The 23882-nt window shown below is 36.1% G+C and overlaps 1 protein-coding gene across 1 annotated transcript; it reads right to left on the bottom strand.

The window, feature by feature from the left end:
• Window positions 1–11152: 11152 nt before the first annotated feature.
• On the bottom strand, window positions 11153–21925 carry LOC149187521 (F-box/kelch-repeat protein At1g80440-like). Its single transcript, XM_089412835.1, has 5 exons — window positions 21124–21925; window positions 20018–20021; window positions 17125–17137; window positions 16308–16330; window positions 11153–11375 (listed from the first exon to the last, which is right to left on the bottom strand). The coding sequence occupies exons 1-5, from the start codon at window positions 21923–21925 to the stop codon at window positions 11153–11155; spliced, it is 1065 nt and encodes a 354-aa protein (XP_089268961.1).
• Between the last annotated feature and the right edge of the window lie 1957 nt (window positions 21926–23882).

Raw genomic sequence — 23882 nt, 5'->3', positions numbered from 1 at the left:
GCCATATGGCCAGATGGTTTGATAAACCACTTCCGCTAAGAGCCGAAGCCTTCAGTCCAGGGAAATCCAGAGTAAGTTTTCACATACCCGGAGGCCGAAGGAAGAACAAGTCCGCAAACCTTGGCAGGATTCTGAGAGGTAGGCTTCGTTCCACCATTCTTGAGCGGCAAGAAAACCTTCGGTGAAACCTAGCAAGCTAAGAGATAAGAAGTAATTATACATAACGATAGACAAGAAATGCAGCTAAACGATATTCAAACCAAACTCCAAACCTGTCCCTGGCTGCAGCACAAAGCATCTCGTTCGAAGTGATGAAGCACCAATGTGACTCACTGCAAACCTAAGAGCCAAGCATATCATCAAAGAAAGACCATAACAATGCAGGGGGAACAATTTCAAACATTGCAAAGTGATAGAATCGAACGTGGGTGAAACCTAAAGCTTGGCGCTGGAAACCAGAATGCTCTACCGACGGAAAACTCAACACCGAAAATACATCACCGTCTAGCTGACAATGGAGATAAGGGTTTCCTTGCTCCCGTCGGATGAACTCACTACACGAAGGACCATCGATGAGGAGATCTTTCCGAGGAGAAGCTGACAGCTGGAGAGCAGACGGAAGACTCCAAAATAATGCTCACGCCATCGCTCGGAAAATTAAGTTCACTGAATTAGAAGTAGGTTTAACAACTCGGTAATCACCATAAAAATATTCCGTGCATACAACTGGGATCCCATTGAATAATAACATTAAATGAATATCCTATTTCATAATATGTATTCCCTTGGTGTAAAAGTCCTTAAAGCATAAATGACAAGCGCATTTAATTCAATCTTAAAACAGTGTTGATATTTGTATGTATAAAGGTAAATTAAATTTTACTGTTTTAACATTATTTTTTTATGGTTAATGTGTGGAGATATGACAAATCATATATATGAATTTATATGATATTTTTTAATAATAATTAAAGGAAATTTATCTATTTTTTATAACTCAAATTTTTGTTATATAATAATGAAGAGAATTTATAAAAAAAAATTAATAACAATAAATAATATTATTTAGAAAAATAATAATTTTATATTTTATTTGAATAAAAATTAAGTTTTTGTTAATCGTAATTATTTTTTCGTCTTAATTAATGCTAAAAGAAAATTGAATATGATAAAAATAAAAAAAACTAATTTTCATGGGCGTTGGTTTTGAATTTGCCCTTTTGAGATACTAAAAAGATAAAGATGAAAAATACTTTCTCTTAAATTATCCAGTGGTTATTTACATCCATTTTCCTTTTCAAAACAATTACCACATTTTAAATTATTATATCAATAAAACTACAGTAATTAAAAAATTTCAATTAATAACTTTCTTTCTTAAAATCTAATAAACTGTATTAATGTTGGCCCGTCAACCTAATCATCATTATTCACTTCAATAATAACAATGTTTTGTAATGAATATAAAATAACACTCTCCCTCAACCTTTATAAACTATTTTAGTAATTCATGATATGCCGAAAATCATGGGCTCCTTGTCCATCCAGCGATGTGGACACTATTCATCCTCTAGGTTTGAGCCTACACTAAAGAAAAGAGGGTACATTTTTTTGTCAACTTTTATTGAAGGAGATTAAAAGCTTAGGCTACTCTCCGACTTGTTATATATGGACCATCTTTAAGTCGATTGCAGATTTCTGGAATATTCCGAGATCCACAGACATGAGTGTGATTAATTTTTTGACCACGCCCATATCCGTCAGATCCCAAAATATTCCCACAGACATGAGTGCTGTTAATTTTTTGATCACAATCCCGAAATATTTCGAGAATCTGCAATCAATGTAAGCTCACCACCATATATGTGTCATCATATTATATTGCTCGCTTGTGCTTTGCGTTGTTCACATCGTTAAGTATATTTTATATATTATTTACCTTAACAAGCAATCAATTCCCCAATACTCATCCTCCGGTCAACATCCACGGCTGCACGCAATTACCATATTCATTTTTTGTTATTTTTTGTTCCTCCTCTACATTATATCCAGAGTATGATAAAATTTCTACGAGCGTGCGACCTGTTTATTGTCCTCTCGTGGTTTTTGGAACATTGGGCCCGCGCACTCCCACTTGCCTTTTCATGTTTTAAGCGTATTCTTGTTTTTGAAATTTTGATAAAGGACTTCTATGTACACCTTATCCATTTCTCCACATTATTGCAAAAGGTCCTTTATCCAGCGCACCATGATGTATTAAACAAGCCCGGCCTAACTAATTTTTTTTTTTTTTTTTTTTCAAGGATTCTAATTAGCAATTAGAGAAAATTTAGTTTTAGATTATTAATTTATATTATTTAAAGAAATTTAATTAGCAATTCGAAAAAAATTAGTTTTAAATTATTAATTTATATTATTTATTGTTTCAAAAAAAATTAGAATATTAAATATATTTAAAAATATAATTTCATTAGTTTCCTATACCAATCAGAAAAACTATTTATTAAATTATATTTTTAAATAGAGAAAAATCATATAATTTAGATATAAAAATAAAAAGTAAAAAAAAAAAAAAAATACTTATCTTCAAAACTTAATCTAAATCTTTTACATTTTGGTTGTCTTATTAAAAAATAAATGATCAGTTTTCTCTTGATTTTAATAAATAATTATTAAAATCTAAATTATAAAATTTACATAATCCAAATACACCAAAATTATGAAATTTAAATTTATTTATATATTTAAAAAACAATTTAAACGATATAAAACCATAAACCCCACGCACTAGAAAAAAACAGCATTCCCAAAAGATCAAATCAAATGTGCCCTTTCTAAATTAATCCGAAACGTTCCACACATGAATACAAAATAAATAAAATATACAAAATACATCAAATATATTTTTGGTAAGTTGCGGTTCGTAATCAGTAGATGATTGGCCTCACCCTACATACATACCCATGCCATCCATCGTTTCTCCGGGAGCTCGACGGCAATTTTTTCCGGGAACGGGTGACCCACCACCTTCGAGCTGGCCCCTGCTGTGCTGGGAACCAACGGTCGCACAATTTCAAACAATCCCTCGAGCCAAACATTCATTTGCTCCATTTGCGCAACTGGAACAAGTTCTCTGCAACCCTCTTGAGCATTCGTTTCTCCTGCTCACGGTGCTCGCTCACCTCGCAAGTCTGCTCATGGTGTTGAATCCCTTACAAAGACAATTTTTTTAGGATGGGTTAATTTATCTCTTTCTGTGGCCGTCTGAGATTGCACAAGAGGAACTCTGCTAGACCGAACCCCACTATAATTACACGGAGATCTGGAGCAGACCGAGGTCCCTGAGCTAAAAACACGAATAGTTCTGAAGAGTTTAAATGAATTGCAAGAGTGGAATAAATCCAATAATAACACGCACATCGATTTCCGAGTCATAGTCGTATGATGGATAGCCCTGTAGCGGGATAAGTCCTCGATCGGAAGCTAGTTTCTCAAATCAAAACTAGAACAGCGTAGCTCAGTGATTTGCAGGGATCTATAATCTATCTCTGTTGAATTATTGGATTTGTTTAGAATTATTTGGAAATACTATGAAACGGATTGGTTCACTAGAATAGTGGATATGGGTTACATTGTTACTGCTTGATTATTGAATGATTAGTTATGCATTGTAAGACTGTTTGCGCTATTGAAAGACCAGACAACCTTTATGCTAGAATTGTTATCTTATTATTTGAACAGAAAGGAAGTTTTAAAAAATATATATATAAAAAGTAAAAAATTAAAAAACCTTAGTGATCTAATAAAATTTAGGGCAAAAATATTCCCATAACATTACAGTGTCTCCCCATAACATTTCAGTGGTAACAGAGTAGAAATCGTGCCAGCTTGGATGGTAACAGAGCTGAAGGAGGGGACAACCCGCACTCTAAGGTTAAATTCCTGGTACCAATGAAGATGTTCCTCATTTAACTTGGCTTGTAACATTCCTTAAACCTCGGCAAGCAGGGGAAGCAATTCAGATTTTCCAGATCAGTTGAACCCAATAAGCAAGGATGTGTTGCTATCTTTGTGCTTTCTCTTTAAACAATGCCTGGTGTGTTCTCATCCATTATTTCAAAGTTTTGATGTTAGAGATTATGGATTGGTACAGATTTGGAATCCACAACCTGTTTCTGCAAATGTATCTTTTCTTAGTTTTCATTCCAAAAACTAGTTTTTTGAGATATACTACCTATGGGGTGAGCCTGTTGTTTCTAGTTTTGAGAAATTTCATCTTTGGAACTTTGGTGTATGAAATAAATTGCTTTGTTCATGGTGATATGTGTTAAGTAGCAGCTCTGGAGCCTAGGAACCTCTAGAAAAGTCTGAAATATTGGAAACAAATGAAATTGCCACATTTGCTTTATCCTCCTTTTCAACTGAAAACATTTTCCAATGCTCCTTTGGTGTGGTGCAATTGCTTTTTGCAATAAATGAATTATACCTTGCTATTTTAGCAACAAAAAATATAATTGCAAGTGAATCTCATTTTCATATCAGATCAACAACCTTTTTCTCAAACTTCTTGTTCCTACTTGCTGAAAGAAAACTGTGTTTTTTGTTATCAACCTTGAATATTTCTTTCATGTCTTCTCTTGCATTATTACGGCGATCTGGGCTATATGTCAAGTGAAGTGACCAGACTGTCATAAGATTAGGCTAGTAATGCAAGCAAGGTGATGACTGCATGTACATTTTGAATTGGTGCCTCAACAGGTGCTAGCATCTCTAACAATTTTTTGAAGTGATTGATGTTGTTGGCCACATCTTATGTTGTCATCTTTATTTGTGAAAACTTCCTCAGCTATATCTTAGGATCACAGCTTGATATTCATAAATGTTAAACAGCTTGAATTTTAATTGATTGTTGTGTTTGGCTACATATTAGGAGCCTCCTCTTTATTTGGTGAAGTTCCCTCAGACAAATCTCACAGTTACAGCTTTATTTTCACACACGTGTGCCCCATTTTTCTTTTGGTGTTTTGGCACTACTGATGTGAGTCATTTGATCATTAATGCTCAAAATGCTACAAGTAAGAGACATGTGATTATTAGTTTCCCATTTGCAGCTTCCAGATGAAATCCCATGCTGTTAAATTTTACAACCAGATCTGTTTTAGACAAAGAAGAAATTCAAGCTAGCTACAGCCATGGTTCTGGTGTACTTTGAGACTTCTAATTTGCATGGGTGTTTGTTGTATTGCTTGTTCTTTTTCAAATAGGTAACCAACCTGAAAATTAAACTCTGGCCTTCCTTATGAACAGAGCATTAGCTTTGGTATCAAATATTGGAAAAAAATCCAGTGATCAAAGAGAGATATTGAGCTTGTGTTCGCAACACTAGAGTGCTCAACAATTGGAATAAAATTTATTGATTAAGGCATGAATGTACAGCAAATAAAAGACATACCATCCACTGAAATATTTTAATTTTAGCAGAAAGAATGATGTATTCACAGTGGACAAATATTAGAGAGTAAAATATACAATAGAGAATGCAGTGCTTTGGAAATAAAATGCATGAGTCAACCTTACATTATCTAGAATTCTCCAACACTTGGAGACTGTGACTACAATTTATCTATTCAAGTTGTTGCCTGATTATCATGCTGTCTTCTCTGTTGCATTCTCCTCTGTCTGTCTTTTTTTGTGACAGTTTTTGTTGCCTCATTATATATTTTTTTATTATTTAATTAAATGTCTTCAATACTTCTCTATAGATAAAGGCTAAAATGATTTTTTCTTCCTAAAGGGCTATTCATAAAGCAAGGGTCAGTGAACCTTCCTAAAGTACTATTCAGCTGTCCTTACATAGACAGTAAGACAAAACCTTGCTTTCTAGGAGATGCAAGTCCAGAGGATATGTGAAGATTAACAAAAAATCTAACATTCAGTATATTTATCTTGCACGTTTTAGTTGATGTATTTCCTACATTTGCTATCCCTGATAAACATGATTAGTTGTTTGCCTCTTGTTAGAAAGGGGTAATTCAGGGATAATTGCTGCACAAGGCCTTGCGCTAACTTGGAATGTGTGTTACTCAATTTAAAATTTTGTTGTTGTTAACTCAATGTAGCTTAGTGTTACTGCCACCTGATTCAAGAAGAAAACGAAGTTGGATAAATAAGCTTAGAGTGTATTGTCTGAAGATCCAAGGCCCAAATTATTTGTTGAAGCCTAAATTTTATATTACCATGTATTGACTGAAAATCTAGAAATATATGGTAGTATTTTTTTCCTTGAGCTTTATTGTGTTATAAAAAAGCCCTATTTCTTTTCAACTTGTATGGATGTCTGGGGCTTGGCATAGTTTTTTGGCTGGATGTTTACACAACAGCTGTGTGAAGGCAAAACACTCTTCTGCTTTATATTTGTTGTAACTTGTTTTATGGTGCATCTATAGGCTGCAATAGTCAGTGCACAAAAAATCTAGAAGCAAGTCAATTATTTACACAGCAGAAACTTGAACGACACAGACGATGCCATAATGCCACTACACAACATATGCCCAAGAGCCAGTAAGACATGTTTCCTTTCTAATTTATGGAAAACTATACTTTAGGAACTATTCAAACTGTAGAAAACTTTGGAACGTTAAGAAGGAATTCAACAGTTAAATAAGCCACCTTTGATGCAATACATGAGCTTCCAGTGTTGGTTGGCAGTGTGACTTCTATTAATCCTCCAGACAAAACACCTTCAATGCTATTTATGAGCTTCCAGTGGTGGTTGGCAGTTTGACTTCTATATTATCATTCTCCAGCAAATGTGAATCAGTGATTCAAACCTTGATTCCATGTTGACCCATTTCAATTCCCAAATAAAAATGTATTACAAATCCTGGCAACCCAAATTAACTTAGGCATCGTTTACGAAGGTACCATGCGGTGACTGTGAATCCAACCTCCACTTCAATGACTTATTCCTTTGTGAGGTCCCAACATGAATCCCAGAATGTTTCTCTTTTTCCAAGGTAATGGTTATCAGAGTCTAGTGACTATCAGTAATACAAAGTGTTGGAGTTGATATTATTCCCTTGAGAGGTCCTGGCATGAATCCTGGACCATTTATCTTCCTTCATGGTAATGATTATCAGACATGTGTATTGTCAACCGAACAGTAAAGTTTACAAATCACCATTGTTGACAGAATGTAATCCAATTCAAAAAGTGATGCAAGCCCTGGAAGTGTTTTACAAAACCAGAATTCTATACAAGGTATGATCTCTATAACTAAATCCTGATCACAACATAAATTCTGAGCTCAGTTAAGATCAGTGAAGAATCTATCAATATCTTAACTGGAAATAGATTTTGTTTTTGGTTGTGAGGATTGCCCATGAACCAGTGAGACTCCTGTATCATTTTGCATACCATAAAAGTCATGTTTACATTGATTCTGTTGTCAGAGGACAACATCTCATGCGTGACAGATCATTCTCGAGACTCGTACTGGTACTGCAGCTAGCAGGAAGGGTTGGTCTGCGAAGGCATGGAGTGCAATGGATAATCCCTGTATATAAAATGACCCTATATATGAGCCTTCTTTGTTTGACATAGAGGCCTAAGGAATCAGGATCTACAAAACCAAATTGTGTTAACATTGCACAAAGGTTTAAAGACCTTTTTCCTTCAAAAATAAGATTAAGGAACAATCCCTAACTCTGTTAACATTGTACACAGGTTTGAAGATCATTTTAATTAAGTGCAATTTAATTATTTTGTGTTTTGGTTTTTTTTATTTGGGGTTATAATTTTCGGTAAGATTATGATTTTGTATTATTTAAAATGTTTTTTTGAATAGATAAATAGATTAGTACTATGAAAATTCTTTCTACTCACACATCTGGATTATGCAGATTTAGATTATGTAGATTTTACAACTCAAACTTGTGATTCTAACTCTTTCTTATTAAATTTCAACAAATTAAACAAAAAAATATAACAAAAAAACACCAAAACATAAAAGATTTGACTGGATTAAACTAACCCTTACCAAATGGAATATTATAAAAGCACTACAGAACTATGCTTTCAATGTTTAAATCAATGAAAACTACAACTACTCCCGACCCACAAGATTAAACATTTCTATGAAACAAAGATATCAGAAATTGCAATAGTAAATGGTTTAATCAAACAGTCAGAAATATGGCAATGAATCAAAATCAATGAAAACTACAGCTACTCCCGAGCCACAAGATTAAAGATTTCTATGAAACAAAGATATCAGAAATTGCAATATTAAATGGTTTAATCAAACAGTCAGAAATATGGCAATGAATCAAAAAAATATGTCCAAGCAAATATCAGTGGGAAAAAGCCACTCAAGGTTATACATCAAATCCTTCAAAAACATAAGTAAAAATTTCATGCTGGAACACATTTTCCCTTTTAATTTTCATTCATCCAGCCCAATTTTGAACCAGAATTGAAAAAATATTAATACAGAACATGAAAAAATTATAAATTTGCATGGGAGAAAACACAACTAAATTTGCATGGGGAGAAAACACAACTACTTTTCATCTGACATTAATGTCTACTGTAAGCTATGTATAATCATGTCTCACATAACTAAATATCAGGAATCTACAAATTTTACAACTAAAAATGAAAGGTATCACTTTTACATTTTCTAAAAAATATTTTATAAGGGAACAAATTACACAATCTCCCATATCTATCTAGTTGGGACCGTGATATGTAAGATCTTGAGCCTGCCAAACTTCAGGGCCTGCTCATATCTAGAGGGTTTAAAACTGTCTTTTCTTGTGCCCAAACTGAGGTGATAACATGTTCTGTGCTTAATATACAACAAACAATATATGATTCAGCTTAAGCCATATATAGATCAAGGCAAGTGATCAAAGTTCTAGCCCTTCCCATTTTATAGTGGGTTACTGTATCATGTTGATGCAAACTTGGAACCCCGACGTTACCCCTATTAATACAGAGTTGGGGATCCATGTTAAAATGAATTACTATATTGTGTTAATGCTGAGTTGGGGGCCATCCTAAAATAGGTTACTGTATTATATTAAGTTGGGTGTTAGGGTTCAAAACTCATTACACATCAAATAAATATTAAAAACTCGTCCAAAAGCCCAAACAAGAAGATTCAATCCGTAACATATGCAATAGCAAATTCATCCAACAATCTACAAAGGAGAATGCCACTGTGAAAACATATACCCACCATAGCACACAAACTATCTATAACCTGATACCATCAATCACAAAATCCATGAAGAGATGGCATAACTGCAACTGAAAATTAAAACAGCAGAGAAAAATTCTTTTAGTTCTTTTCATGTCCCTAAATACCCCTTACACAAGTGAAGGCCTAATCTCTGAAAGCCTAAGGTGAAAGCCTAATCTCTGAAAACAACCTTAATATTAGACTTCAGCCAAAGATACAATTCTGATATATACCATACAATGACAAGAAGCACCTTTCACCAATGCAAATAACCCAGAACTAAATAATATTGCTTTTCTAATTTATGAGCTGATATGCCAAATAGTCTTCAACCAGCAACTAATATACCATGCAATACTCTGAAATAACACCATTCACTTATCACCTATTGACCGATTATCTGATTCAGATGCTTCAGTCACAGGGCCCATTGTCCTTGGATCATCCATCTTTTTAGGGGGAGATAACTATGTCCACACTTTTTCTTTCGCTTCATTTTTTCTTATACTTTCTTTTGTAGTACTTATCATTAGTATCATTTAGTTCATTTTTCTCATTGTTATTCCAGAATTTGTCCCATTTTATTTTTCTTAGATGTGGCATTTTGTTAAATTCTTCTAATCTTTTGTTCCATTCTGGGAAATTGTTGATATTTTCTTCTTGCTGCTCTTCCATTTTCCTCAAAGACTTTTTGTTGTTCTTCCAGCTTACTCCAAGATTTTGCATATTTTTGCCAAAAAATTGCTTCCGGTGGTTCCATCTTTAATTACCATCCAAGCTGGCACGATTTCTGCTCTGTTACCACTGAAATGTTATGGGGAGACACTGTAATGTTATGGGAAGGTTTTGCCCTAAATTTTATTAGATCACTAAGGTTTTTTAATTTTTTACTTTTTATATATATATATTTTTTAAAACTTCCTTTCTGTTCAAATAATAAGATAGCAATTCTAGCATAAAGGTTGTCTGGTCTTTCAATAGCGCAAACAGTCTTACAGTGCAGAACTAATCATTCAATAATCAAGCAGTAACAATGTAACCCATATCCACTATTCTGGTGAACCAATCCGTTTCATAGTATTTCCAAATAATTCTAAACAAATCCAATAATTCAAGAGAGATAGATTATAGATCCCTACAAATCACTGAGCTACGTTGTTCTAGTTTTGATTTGAGAAACTAGCTTCCGATCAAGGACTTATCCCGCTACAGGGCTATCCATCATACGACTATGACTCGGAAATCGATGTGCATGTTATTATTGGATTTATTCCGCTCTTGCAATTCGTTTAAACTCTTCAGAACTATTCGTGTTTTTAGCTCAGGGACCTCGGTCTGCTCCAGATCTCTGTGTAATTATAGTGGGCTTCAGTCTAGCAGAGTTCCTCTTGTGCAATCTCAGACGGCCACAGAAAGAGATAAATTAACCCATCCTTAAAAAATTGTCTTCGTAAGGGATTCAACACCGTGAGCGGACCTGCGAGGTGAGCGAGCACCGTGAGCAGGAGAAACGAATGTTCGAGAGGGTTGCAGAGGACCTGTTCCGGTTGCGCGAATGGAGCAAATGAATGTTTGGCGCGAGGGATCATTTGAAATTGTGTGGGCTTTGGTTGCCAGCACAGCGGGTGCCAGCTCAGAGGTGGTGGGTCACCCGTTCCCACAAAAAATTGCTGTCGAGCTCCCGGAGAAGCGATGGATGGCGTGGGCATGTATGTATGGTGAGGCCACTATCGGGTGCATTGAATGCCCGATAGCAGGCTGGTTAGCTCTTCCCCAGAATCACGCCCTGTGGTAGCAACTACTATATAGTGAAACTTACATATTTTCACATAATTTCTATGTTCACGCTTATAATATGGACAGTCGTTTTAAGCGAGACTTTTTATTCCTGCACGGAGTGGAACATGGTCACATCTGCACAGTTATAGCATTCTGAACAAATCCCACAAAATCATGTGGCTTTTCAACGGGAAACCACTTGCCATGACTCTCCAACATGTAAAACACTTGCTCACCCCAACGGCTAGTGGAGCCGATCACAAATATCTTGTCACGCCACACTGTAGCGAAGGTAGCAATGTCCATGCTTTCAGGAAGAGTTGCCACCACTTCCCAAACGTTCTCCTTACCACTAGGGGAGGGTCGCCATTACATGTGCGCCCTCCCCGCCACGTCAGAAAACCACGCGTAAAAGCACATGGAGCCGGTACGACACCTGTCCACCGTGGAGCTCCATGTGTTGGCTACCGTATCAACCCATAAAACTTTGTGTTCGCGCCATTTCACAGGTTCGTTTGGGGTCATTGCTGCGATGTTCCAGTTTCCCTTTGTCTTTCTGCTCGGGGCCGGTTGTTGGGCGAAGCCCCCCGCCGAAGATGGCGCAGGACGGCCCCAGAACCTGCGCGCTTCGTCGTTTATTCGTGTGCTGTTTGAGGCGTTTGTTCGGTTGACAGGGTTTGTGGACCTGCGCGCTTCACCTGGTATGCAGGTGCTGGTGCAAATGTTTGCTGGAGTTTCAGGGTTTGTGGTTGGCACAACGCTTCTGCTTTTCTTGTGCTTTTCCGCCTGGATTTCTTGGTCGTTCTGGAATGCCGGTTGTTTAGCATTTCTCTGTTGCTGGTCTTATTCGATGATTTTGTTGTTTGGGGAGGAGTCGGTCGTTGTTTTACTAAGCTCGAGGTCAAATGGTGTTTTGTTGTTAATTTGTTGTTTTGTGGTGGTGTTTTTGTGGTTTTCTGTTCCCTAATATATATTTTTCTTCTTGTTGCAGGTGTGGAGAAGGTCTGGCGAGCTCTGGGGAAGGTGGGGAAGGTCGGCGACCATGTATCCGGTAGGATTTTAATCCTACCAGCATTCTCTGTGTTTTTCAACACAAGCATCTCTATTTTTGGATATTTTGTAAACTTTCTATGGCATTTTATGGCATTTTTTTGAGGATTTTTTTGAGGGTTTAGGGTTTATGGGATATTTTGATGTTGTTTGTTGTTGAAGGTTTAGGGTTTATCTGAAATTTCGTTGTTTTTGCTATTATTTTTGTTGTTTTCGCTGTTATCCTAGGCCGTCCCGTGCTATCCTCGGTCGTCCCGTGCCCTCGCTGTTATTTTTGCTGTTTTCGGTGCTATCCTAGGTCGTCCCGTGCTATCCTCGGCCGTCCCGTGCCCTCGGCCGTCCCGTGCCATCCTCGGCGGAGGGCTTCGCCCCACAACTGGCCCCGAGCAGAAAGACAAAGGGAAAATGGAACATCGCAGCAATGACCCCAAACGAACCCTCGAAACCCTCTGTCGCTGCTCTCAATTGACTTGCATAACTTGTCTTCACCTCGTCCGTGAAAGCTTCTGTCAGGAACTTCACTCTTTGTATTTGAAATGAAGCCTCGAAACCCTCTGTTGCTGCTCTCAATTGACTAATTTGAGTATATTTACAGTTTAAGCAAATTTGGGGTTTGTTTGGTTGCGCTGAAAATAACAAATTCTTTAATGGCCATATGTATGGGGCAGTATAAGTCTACCATTGCAGTTATTTAACTATGGAGGAAGAGAAGTCCTGTTCGTTTCTGGAATTTGTTACTCCTAGTTATTAATTTTGGTGCTTTTTGCTATTTTCCTGAACCTGATGTATATGTTTTGCAATATGGATATCCTGTATACACAGTCCTTTTTGTTTCCATGCTGACGCTGCTCTCAAATGACTAATTTGAGTATATTTACAGTTTAAGCAAAATTGGGTTTTTTTTATTTGCGCGGAAAATAACAAATTCTTTAATGGCCATATGTATGGGGCAGTATAAGTCTACCATTGCAGTTATTTAACTATGGAGGAAGAGAAGTCCTGTTCGTTTCTGGAATTTGTTACTCTTGCTTATTAATTTTGGTGTTTTTGCTATTTTCCTGAACCTGATGTATATGTTTTGCGATATGGATATCCTGTATACACAGTCCTTTTTGTTTCCATGCTGATAATGCTCTCAATTGACTAATTTGAGTATATTTATAGTTTAAGCAAATTTGGGGTTTTTTTTTGTTGCGCTGAAAATAACAAATTCTTTAATGGCCATATGTATGGGGCAGTATAAGTCTACCATTGCAGTTATTTAACTATGGAGGAAGAGAAGTCCTGTTCGTTTCTGGAATTTGTTACTCCTGGTTATTAATTTTGATGCTTTTTGCTATTTTCCTGAACCTGATGTATATGTTTTGCAATATGGATATCCTGTATACACAGTCCTTTTTGTTTCCATGCTGATGTATTTGTCTTTCTGTACATGGTGCCTTTTCGGACCTCTGACATTTTCCTTTCCTCGAGATGTCTCGGACAGTGGCTGTCATATGCCACCCTTTTGTATCTTATGATGTTTTTTATATTGTCAATATAATCTGTGATGCTTTTTTCTCTGAAAAAAAAAAGGAGTTCACACATTTTACAGTCGATTCCAAAACCGGTTACTGATGGTTACAGAGATAAGAGAATAAATATTTTTAGTAATGAATTATGTTCTCATACATAAAATGCATTTCAATAACTAACCCTTCTCGGGGTCCAACGATAAAACCTTACTGTATCAGTGACTTTTCATTTTAATTTAATTAAGGATGTGGATCATGTAAATGAGCAAATATGACTTATTCCTAGGTCCCGCTGATTCAGTTGTTCACTTCAAAGTTCTAATGTATATTAGTATATGATATAATAGTTTACTCATTGTGTGAATATCTGAAGTAGTCTCTGTTTCCAACCCGTCTTGGGGTTCACTGACTAGCTATTACAGAATACAATGGGTAGAAATTGCTTTGTAAGCATTATGGTTGAAGCATGAGCTATCAAGTTGAATGATGTTCCTTTAGATAACGGTCCACTTATTGGAGCCATAAGTGAGTTTAGAGCTTTGTATAGTGCTGCAAATTTGATGCCTTCAATGTTGAGATCGAAGGCATAAAAAATACAATGTATAAAATGCTCTTAGAGAAAAGATCATCCAAAGATTAATGGGTTGAGTGTCAAACCCATCTCTCCTAACATCTGATGTCAAAATTTATTGACCACATGAAAAGCCATTGAGCCATTGAGGTGCGAACTGTCTAGCCATTGAGCCATTGAGGTGCGAACTGTCCACTAAGTAGAAGAACTGAGACATATTAATATGGAACCACATATAGAAATCGAAAGAATGTTCAATACAGGATGATCAAGAGTATATGTCTCAGGGTTTCCATCTGATTGTGAGGGAGTTGAGTGGACAAAGCTATACTTATCCCTCCTTCACTTCCAGCGAACAACGTCATCCCTCCAATTTCTCCCAAGAATGGGGCTTGCACATTCAGTGGCCTTACTTTTCATTTTAATTTAATTAAGGATGTGGATCATGTAAATGAGCAAATATGACTTATTCCTAGGTCCCGTTGATTCAGTTGTTCACTTCAAAGTTCTAATGTATATTAGTATATGATATAATAGCTTACTCATTGTGTGAATATCTGAAGTAGTATCTGTTTCCAGCCCGTCTTGGGGTTCACTGACTAGCTATTACAGAATACAATGGGTAGAAATTGCTTTGTAAGCATTATGGTTGAAGCACGAGCTATCAAGTTGAATGATGTTCCTTTAGATAACGGTCCACTTATTTAGCCTTTTTCATACTCAACTTGATAATGAGAGCCACCTGATAATGAGTGCTCTCAATTTCTCAAGTGTCCCCTCAATGAATAAAATTATTAGTGGCTTTTTCACATTTAATAAAACTTATTATGAGGTACATTGCCTCCTCATTGATTTCTGTATTTAGCCTTTTTCATACTCAACTTGATCATGAGTGCTCTCAATCATAATAAGATTGTCTGGTCATTTGATTTCTGTATTTAGCCTTTTTCATATGCAACTTGATAATGAGTGCTCTCAATTTCTCAAGTGTCCCCTCAATCAATAAAATTATTAGTGGCTTTTTCACATTTAATAAAACTTATTATGAGGTAGATTGCCTCCTCATTGATTTCTGTATTTAGCCTTTTTCATACTCAACTTGATAATGAGTGCTCTCAATCATAATAAGACTGTCTGGTCATTTGATTTCTGTATTTAGCCTTTTTCATATGCAACTTGAAATGTTATTATTGAATTCCCAAACATCGCAGCAATGACCCCAAACAAACCTGTGAAATGGCGCGAACACAAAGTTTTATGCAATGATATGATGGCCAACACATGAGCTCCATGGTGGACAGGTGTTGTACCGGCTCCATGTGCTTTTACGCGTGGTTTTCTGACGTGGCGAGGAGGGCGCACAGAATAACTTATAGAAATAGTTTTATCATAATTAATATTTTACACAAAGACATATTTCATTGAAAATTTCTTATCAACACACAGTTAGGTTGCCACAGGAAATCACTACTAGGTTGTTAGCCAAAATGTTTCTTGGGACAAGAAAAAGATACAATCTAGTGTTGTAAGCCAAAATATTTCTGTGACAAGAAAAAGATACAATCTAGTGTTGTAAGCCAAAATGTTTATGTGCCAAGAAAAAGATACAATCCATCCAAAATCCACATCATAATGTGGTTAGAACCAAAAACATATGGCACCCCTATTCTTTATGGCCCTGAGAATATTGAGTGCCAAAACTCCCCGAGTTACCTTCTTGAGCCAGGTAGGTTGGCCTACCAGTCAAGGGCTGATTAGGAAATGGTTGATTGATGCCATATGATTGATTCCAATTTGCAGCTTCCAACCATGGAGGTACTGAGCACCCATACCTCACATTTGCACCACTGACCCCTACATTAAGTGGAGGTGTGTAATGAGCATACAGAGAATTGACACTAGCTCTGGTAGGAACAAGGCAAGTGGGTAAACCCTCAGTTTGATAGTGGGGCACTTGAATGTTTATGAGATCTTGGAATAATGGTGTATTGTCTGCAATGGAGTCCAAAGAGTTTGAAATAATCCTGGTTTCATCGGCTATTCTTGTATCGTTGATCATCCCTTGTTCCTTTTCAAGCATTTGTTGTGCCTTTCGTTTTTCCTTTTCCTGTCTTGCCATTTGCTTTTGTTGGTCCTTAACTTGCCTTGCTTTATCTCTTTCAATCCTTTCTTCTGCTCGACGTTGTGCTGCAACAATCCTTGCTGCCTTCTTCTCCTTGACTATATCCTTCTTTTTCTGTTTTAATTCTTGCATTTCAAATTTCTTTTTTTCTGACTCAACTAACAGGTTTATATAGTCCTCTGAGGTGAGTAACTGTGAGCTTCGGCCCAGACGAAGACTACCCGGTGCACCTTGCTTTTTTTTTCATTGATACTCTCTCTACTGGTAGCTTTAGGAACCGTCCAAGTGTCTTTTCCACCCCTCCCACCTGCATGTCATTGCTTGGTACTTCCCTTTCAGTATCTATTGGAACTGATTGAACCATATCATTATCTTCATCTGATGCCTCATTATGTCCTTCATCTTCTTCCATTGATCTATTGTCCACAAAAAAATGAACAATTTCACTATTCAATTCTGCTGGTTGTGAGGGCATGTTCATGCTTTCTTCATTGGTTGTTGAGACACTATGTGCATTCATATTGATCATTGCTTCTGCTAGCCATGAAGGTGGGTTTACTTGGCTTGGCAATGTCAATTGGTCATTGTCAACTGCATGTTCAACAATATCATTAGCAATATCAGCAACAGGAATTTCATGTTCTTGAGTTGGTGGAACAATCTCCACGTTACTAGGAGTTTGTTCATTGTTATATTGTGTTTCGCATACAGTTTCATCATCTTCAGCATATAAGTGTCCTTGAGACAGGAAAATCATATTACCAGCTGCAACAACATCATCTTGGTCATCTACTTCTTGCACTTCAACACCTGTTTGGACATTCCCTTCTTCCTGACCATCCACATGAAACGCTTGGCTACAACCAGTATCATGCATAAGAGCATCATAGTTCAGTGGCCAGATTCCTGTCCTCCTAAAGCCAACCTTAATATTTGATGGTGTCAAAGCTCTTTTAAAAGCTTTACTTGCAAACTTTGCTAGCTCAAACCTTTTCACCTCAACCCCTGGATTCTTTGCCATCCATGCAGCACGCTCCGACCTAAAATAGTTCTTGAAAGGGCCAAACACACTAACATCAAGGGGTTGCAGCCTATGAGTGGTATGAGCAGGCAATGTCAACAGGTCGATGCCTAAATTATTTGCTTCCTTAATTGTTTGTACAGCCATGTGGCTCCCATGGCCATCTAATATCAAAAGGTGTCTGTTATTAGGCGAGACGCCACCTGGTACCGATGAAGCAAAGTGAAAAAGCCAACTTAGAAACAGTTCTTTAGTCATCCATGCATGGGGATGTGCAACCATGCATGCACCTGGTTCACCGTTCTGTATATAGTTTTTCAGTTGACTTTTACCTTTGAATAGATAAAATCCTAGGATTGAAGTACCAATTGCATTAACACAACATAAAATAGTTATCCACTCCCTGCTCTTGGGCAAAATCTTTGGCACATTTCGGCTCCCTCTCTTGGCAATTACTCGCATGCCACAATTCCTCCCTGCCTATAAACTTGTTTCATCACAGTTCCATATATGGTCTGCTCCATAAGAATGTTTATCGTAAGCACTAGAAAGTGTGTCATAGAACTTTTGCACAACTGCAGGGCGCAAATTTAATGCTCTGTCTCTGTCAAGGCCCTCAGCAGTACGCAATACAAGTTCTAGATGCCTTTTTTTAAACCCAAACCACCATGATTTACCAGGAAACCCATCTTTGAATGAGTTTGGCCTCCCTTGACAGATTTGAGCAACTGTTGATTTGAGTTGTATCAACTCTAGCCCATGTCCCAGTTGGGCCATCTCTTTACACCACTCAACCACCTCGGCCTCCTCCTCCTCAGTCATAACTATAAGAGGCCCTCTACGTTTTGTATGAGTCAGTCCATTTATCCAATAATGTATTGATGAGGGAGGAATACCATGTTTTTTGCAGATGCCCAAACTGAGTATCCATTAAACTCTATGTCGTCAATTGCAACTAACATTTGTTCTTTTGTCCATCCTCTTATAGCACTGATCTTTTTAGTTGAGCTTGCCCCTTGGACTGTTGTTGATGGTGGTTCTGTGGCTGATGGTGTGTTAACATCAGCGGCTGTCACATGGTCATTTTCAACAATGTTCCCTGGTGCATTGCCGGCATTGACATCAGCTGGTCTGTCATCATCAGATGATGTGCATCGCAGCTGCGCACTCCTTGTCACTCTCCTGCCACTTCTCCTTGTACGAGCAGAGTAACTTCCTTTTGCCATATATGCAACAACCTGTAAAATTATTGCATGCATTTAGACATTAGAATATATGTCAAATTATGCTTTATTACTTCTGCAAAAATACTTTTCCTCTATTACAAGAAATTATCAACATGTATGTTACTGTTTTCATAATGAGAGTAAATGTTTCACTTTCATAGGGTAGTGTCAAAATTTTGCAAATGTCATTCCAAGTAAATCCATAGTTCATCAATTTAGCAACTTTTATGTGGATTCAAGTAGATTCTATGATAGTTGTTTCAAATATCATTTTCCATTTACTTTCAACAGCTTTTTTCCATTTACTTTCAACAGCTTTATACAGCTAAACCAATGAGGTATGTAAACATGTATGAATTACGTCATTCTCCTTATATCTGTTAAAGATTAGGGAATACAGGTAATAAGCAGGTACTAACCATGCTTGTTTACCTAATCACTTGCTTGTCTCATTCTCATTACACTCGGCATAAGTAATAGCACATATATTTTATAAGTAACATCATCTAAAGGTTGACCTATCAGTACTAACCTAAGAAATACATGTATAGATATGATAAAGTATGTGTATCACAGGTTGGTTATCTCCCTAATAGACTGGATTCAGCTTTAATATAGATATAACATATGTAATTATACAGAGCTTTGTTCTAGCTCACTCATAGATAAGGGTGAACTGAAACCATGCTCAGATACTAATACGAGCTTTTTAGTGTATAGAGCTTACTAGTGATAAGATGAATGAGATGTATTGAATATGATACATACCTTTGTTCAATGTATTATGTTATATTAGCTTATACAACTTAGCTTCATACTAGATCACGTATTGAGTAAGATACACGAGTTTCATCAGTTCCAGTACTCTGACCGTAATCATACTAGTATACCTGTTCTAACTTATAAGTAATCTGTATAGGTATATCCCTAATTAACACTATCATAACATGTAAGAAACACAGACCCTTAGTAATACATGTTCCTTATCACTAGTCGCAAGCTTCATTAGTATCACTAAACAGTTACTCAGCTTAGGCTATGATCAGAGCTTGTATCGTTTCATCATAGTTCATAAGGTAAGCATATCCATATTCAACATACAAAAAACAACACGTTTTAAGCATAAGATGTAATCAGAGCTATGACCAAGTTGGTTGATTAGATGGATACGACTGTATTCAATAGGTTCAATTCCTGTAAGCTAAGGTTCAATTCCTGTAAGCTAAACAAGTTGTGACGTTGATTAGATGGATACAACTGTATTCAATAGGTTCAATTCCTGTAAGCTAAACAAGCTGTGACTACAGTACTAACACGACATATGTAACCTCTGTGATATGTAAGTTGTAATCACTATGAAGTTGATGATCGAATAATTCCTGTAAGCTAAGGTTCAATTCCTGTAAGCTAAACAAGCTGTGACGTTGATTAGATGGATACGACTGTATTCAATAGGTTCAATTCCTGTAAGCTAAACAAGCTGTGACTACAGTACTAACACGACATACGTAACCTCTGTGATATGTAAGCTGTAATCACTATGAAGCTGATGATATAATAAGCTAGAACACATACATAAACTCTGTATAAAAAAGGTTAACTGTAACTGTATAGGTTAATTGTAACCCTATGGACAGAACTGTAAGAACAACGACTTTCAATGGCTGTTTGTGAAACCATCCAGGTATCCTTCTAGCAGTTATGGCCAGACAGACCATGTAAGAAATCCGATAAATGAAAACAATGAACAGAACTGTAAGAAGAATGAGTTGTAATTCATATAACTAACTTGGATATATTGGCCACTGTTTTGTGATGTTGTCTTCAAGTTCACTGAATAGGTTGAAAGCATAAGATGCAACTTCAACAGTGGGTGGACTTCTTTTATAGTTTTGGGGACTTGATTTTAATTGGTGGACATGGATGCACATGGATTGCAATGGCTTCATTTTGAATGTGTGGTATGGATTTAATTTGATGTGATCTAATGGTTGGGAATTGTTTATTTGTTGATCCATGTGCTTTGATCTGTTTTAATGAGAAATAGAGTGAGTTGGGTGTCATTTATTGCAGTTATTGGGTCTGGGTGTCATTTATTGAACAAAGTGGGTTTAAATGTTATTGGGTTGGGTGTCATTTATTGAACATAGGGTGTTTAGTTGTTGAACAACACAACAGTTATGGCTGACATACATTCCTTTTGTTATGTGCAGGTAGGCATATTTATTTGGGATGCAAAGTTGCAATTCTGATGAGTGGGGGTTGAAGTGACTGTTGTTTTGTATTTCTGGAATAGACCAGTTTGGAAGCCTTTATGGCTGTAGCTGTTTTCTACTTGGGTCAATATGTTTTGCAGTGTTAAGTAGTAAAATACTATTTATGGACAGTTGTGGGCCCAGTCAATGTATGGGTGATTTTTGGACATAAATTAATATTTATTTATACATAATGTTATTTATTTCTGTTTAAATTTTGGTTTCAAAAGTCTCAATCTTTGGTGGTTTGGTGGGACCAGTGCTATATCAATTACTGGTCCAAACACAACATTAGGAAGCTCTCCCTATATCATATTACTGGTTGGTTATGGATTAAATACAAGCTCCCCCAGCAACCAAGCACGACCTCGGACATCCCCCAGTGTTCCACATATTATCCAATGTGCTCCAAACGCCGCCTGTATCATGATCGAACACTTCCCCACTCTTCTGTATTCGACCCTGTGGCTCTGTGGAATACCCACTTATCATTGTGAATTTTCCATCCAAAAACACTCCGCGGCAACGGTCTCGCTCTTGATTCATAGGAGGCAGCGCTACCCACTTGTCTTGTTTAACATCATATGCTTCTGCAGCCCGCAGAGCATTTCTATGGTTGTCGTGTCCTCCGGAGACGTAGATAAGCCCACTGGGAGAAACAGAGCAGGCGAAGAAGGATCGAACCCTCGCCATATCTGCTCCGCGCCGCCATTTACCCGTCCTGAAGTCATAAATAAACACAGAATTCATTGCCTCCCAACGGGAGGAATTCCATCCCCCAATCAAAACCAGCTTCTGATCTACCCAAACGCACTCACAAAAGAGGGGAATCCCATCAGAAAATTGGGGAATTGAAGGAAGCCGATCCCAAGCGCCCTGCTGAGGGTCATATAGAGTCAACCCATAAGCCCCGGTGGCCTGCCACTTATTCTTCTCAGACAACTCCCCATGAGGAAGGGCCTGAATCAAACATATAAACTGCTCGCTAAACCCAGAGATCTTTCTGTCCTCGTAGAACCGCGGGCTATGCACCATAGCCTCCCAGCTTCTGCAAACAGCTTTGAGGTTATCATGTGACCTGTAAGAGACTCTGAACAAGCACTCTCGGCCGATTTCGCCTGGAATATTGAGAATAATATCCATTGATTCCCCTACAAATTCACAAATTACTCCAATTTAAGCAGAAAACACTGAAAAAATTGCCTGAAAAACACCAAGAAATCTTGCGATAAAAATGATTAAAGCGTATGAGCGAACATAAAGAAAACCATGTAAAATCTTGCGGTGGAAAGGAATTGAAAGTATGAGCAAAGAAGAGATGGAGGAGAGTATGATATACAAAAAGCGAATGCATGTGAAGATGGGTAGCCAGAGGGAGGCTTCACATAGACCATTAGCCGCCCCTACGATTAATGTTTTTGCCGCACGTGTTGCTCGCCATAAATTAAGAAATATGCCTAAACTATAAAAGTCGTTGATAGATTAAGAAATATGCATAAACGATAAAAGTCGTTGAGATGCATTTGTGTACGTTTAGTTGTGAACATAGTAGGCCATCCTCTAAATGTTTAATTTTGGGAATAACATGATACTTATTTTTATAAAAAAAATGAAGGTTAAATACTATTAAAATATATAATTTTAAATTTTATTAAAAATAATTATTAAGTAGAATTTGGTTTATTTTAAAGGGAAGAAAGGTAATAATTCAAGATCTATTTTTTGGTTTGGTTTATATAGTTGTTTCTTGTTTAATTATTATATATTTTGGAGTTTTTAAACTGAAATCTCATGATCTTTTCGATTCAAATTCAAATTTTATGATTTTAAAATGAGCTTTTAATTATATATATAGATTCAACATATCGAAAATTTTTGTAGAGAATTTATAATTTATGCTTGTGATTCCAATAAATCCATATAATACGCTGGAAAAAATTTACTAAAAAATTTATGGTAGAAAAACTTTCTTTTTAAAATGGGAGGGGCTAGTTCCTGACAAAAGCATTATGGGCCCTCTTTTTTACATATATTGGTACAAATGCAGTGGACAGCCGTCACATCATAACATATTCAAAAGCCGTCATCAAGATCTCCATGATCCGAATACGCTGCAGCAATCTCTGCAGGACTCGATCAGAAAATTTAATTATAAATAATAAATAAATTATTAAATTTTTTAATATCAAATAATATTTAAATTATAAAAATATTTTAAATAAATTTATAAATTATTTAAATAATAATAATATTTAATATTAAGAAATAACTAAATTATAAAAACCACATGGAACAAACGGATTGTAATAACACATAAATGTCCATTACGAAACGGCACACGAGGGATATGAGAGGGATGTATGAAGTCATTGAAGGCGTGCGACTTCGGATTTTACCCGTGTTCGAGTGATTATAATTTAAAGAACAATCAAGGTTATTTTTTCATAAATATGACATTTTATATTTAAAAATCGTACATTTATGTGATATATGTTTTAATAGAACATATTCATGAAATATTTAACTTTTATGTCATTTCAGTTCATTTTTTGGCCAAATTTGGGAGGGTCATTTATTATTCAAAAGAAACATTCAAATTCTATATTTATGGAATTTTGGCATTACTCTCTAATTAATTTTAAATTTATATTGTTTTATTAGTTATTAATTTGGTCATCCCTTAGTATATAAAATTTGAAAATTGTGGGTGATTTTAAAAACACCTTTCAACATATGTTTTTAGATGCTAAGTTGGCTAAATCATTGTTGATTTCCATTTTTTTGGATTCAACTTTTTTTTTTTTATAACCTTGTCTTCTTCAACACCCTTTGTTGCCTTATATGTTTCCTAGTATATGTATTTCAAAATTATTTTTCATTTATGTTTTAACTCTCTTAACAAGTTAATATGCAGTAGATTAAAAAAAAAAAAAAACATTTTAATAGAAAATCAATTATATTTTATTGGAAACAATTTTTTAATATAATATCTATATTTAAAAATTAAAAATAATTAAATATAAGATAAAATGTTTATAAAATTTATAACTTCTTATTAAAATATAAAAAAATATTTAAAAAAGAATGAAAACAATGAATT

Source organism: Pinus tabuliformis, chromosome 3_1 (assembly GCF_031772625.1).
Source record: "Pinus tabuliformis cultivar Carrire ecotype Pingquan chromosome 3_1, CPIR1, whole genome shotgun sequence".
NCBI lineage: Eukaryota > Viridiplantae > Streptophyta > Pinopsida > Pinales > Pinaceae > Pinus > Pinus tabuliformis.
This window is presented reverse-complemented; position numbering and strand designations above follow the sequence as displayed.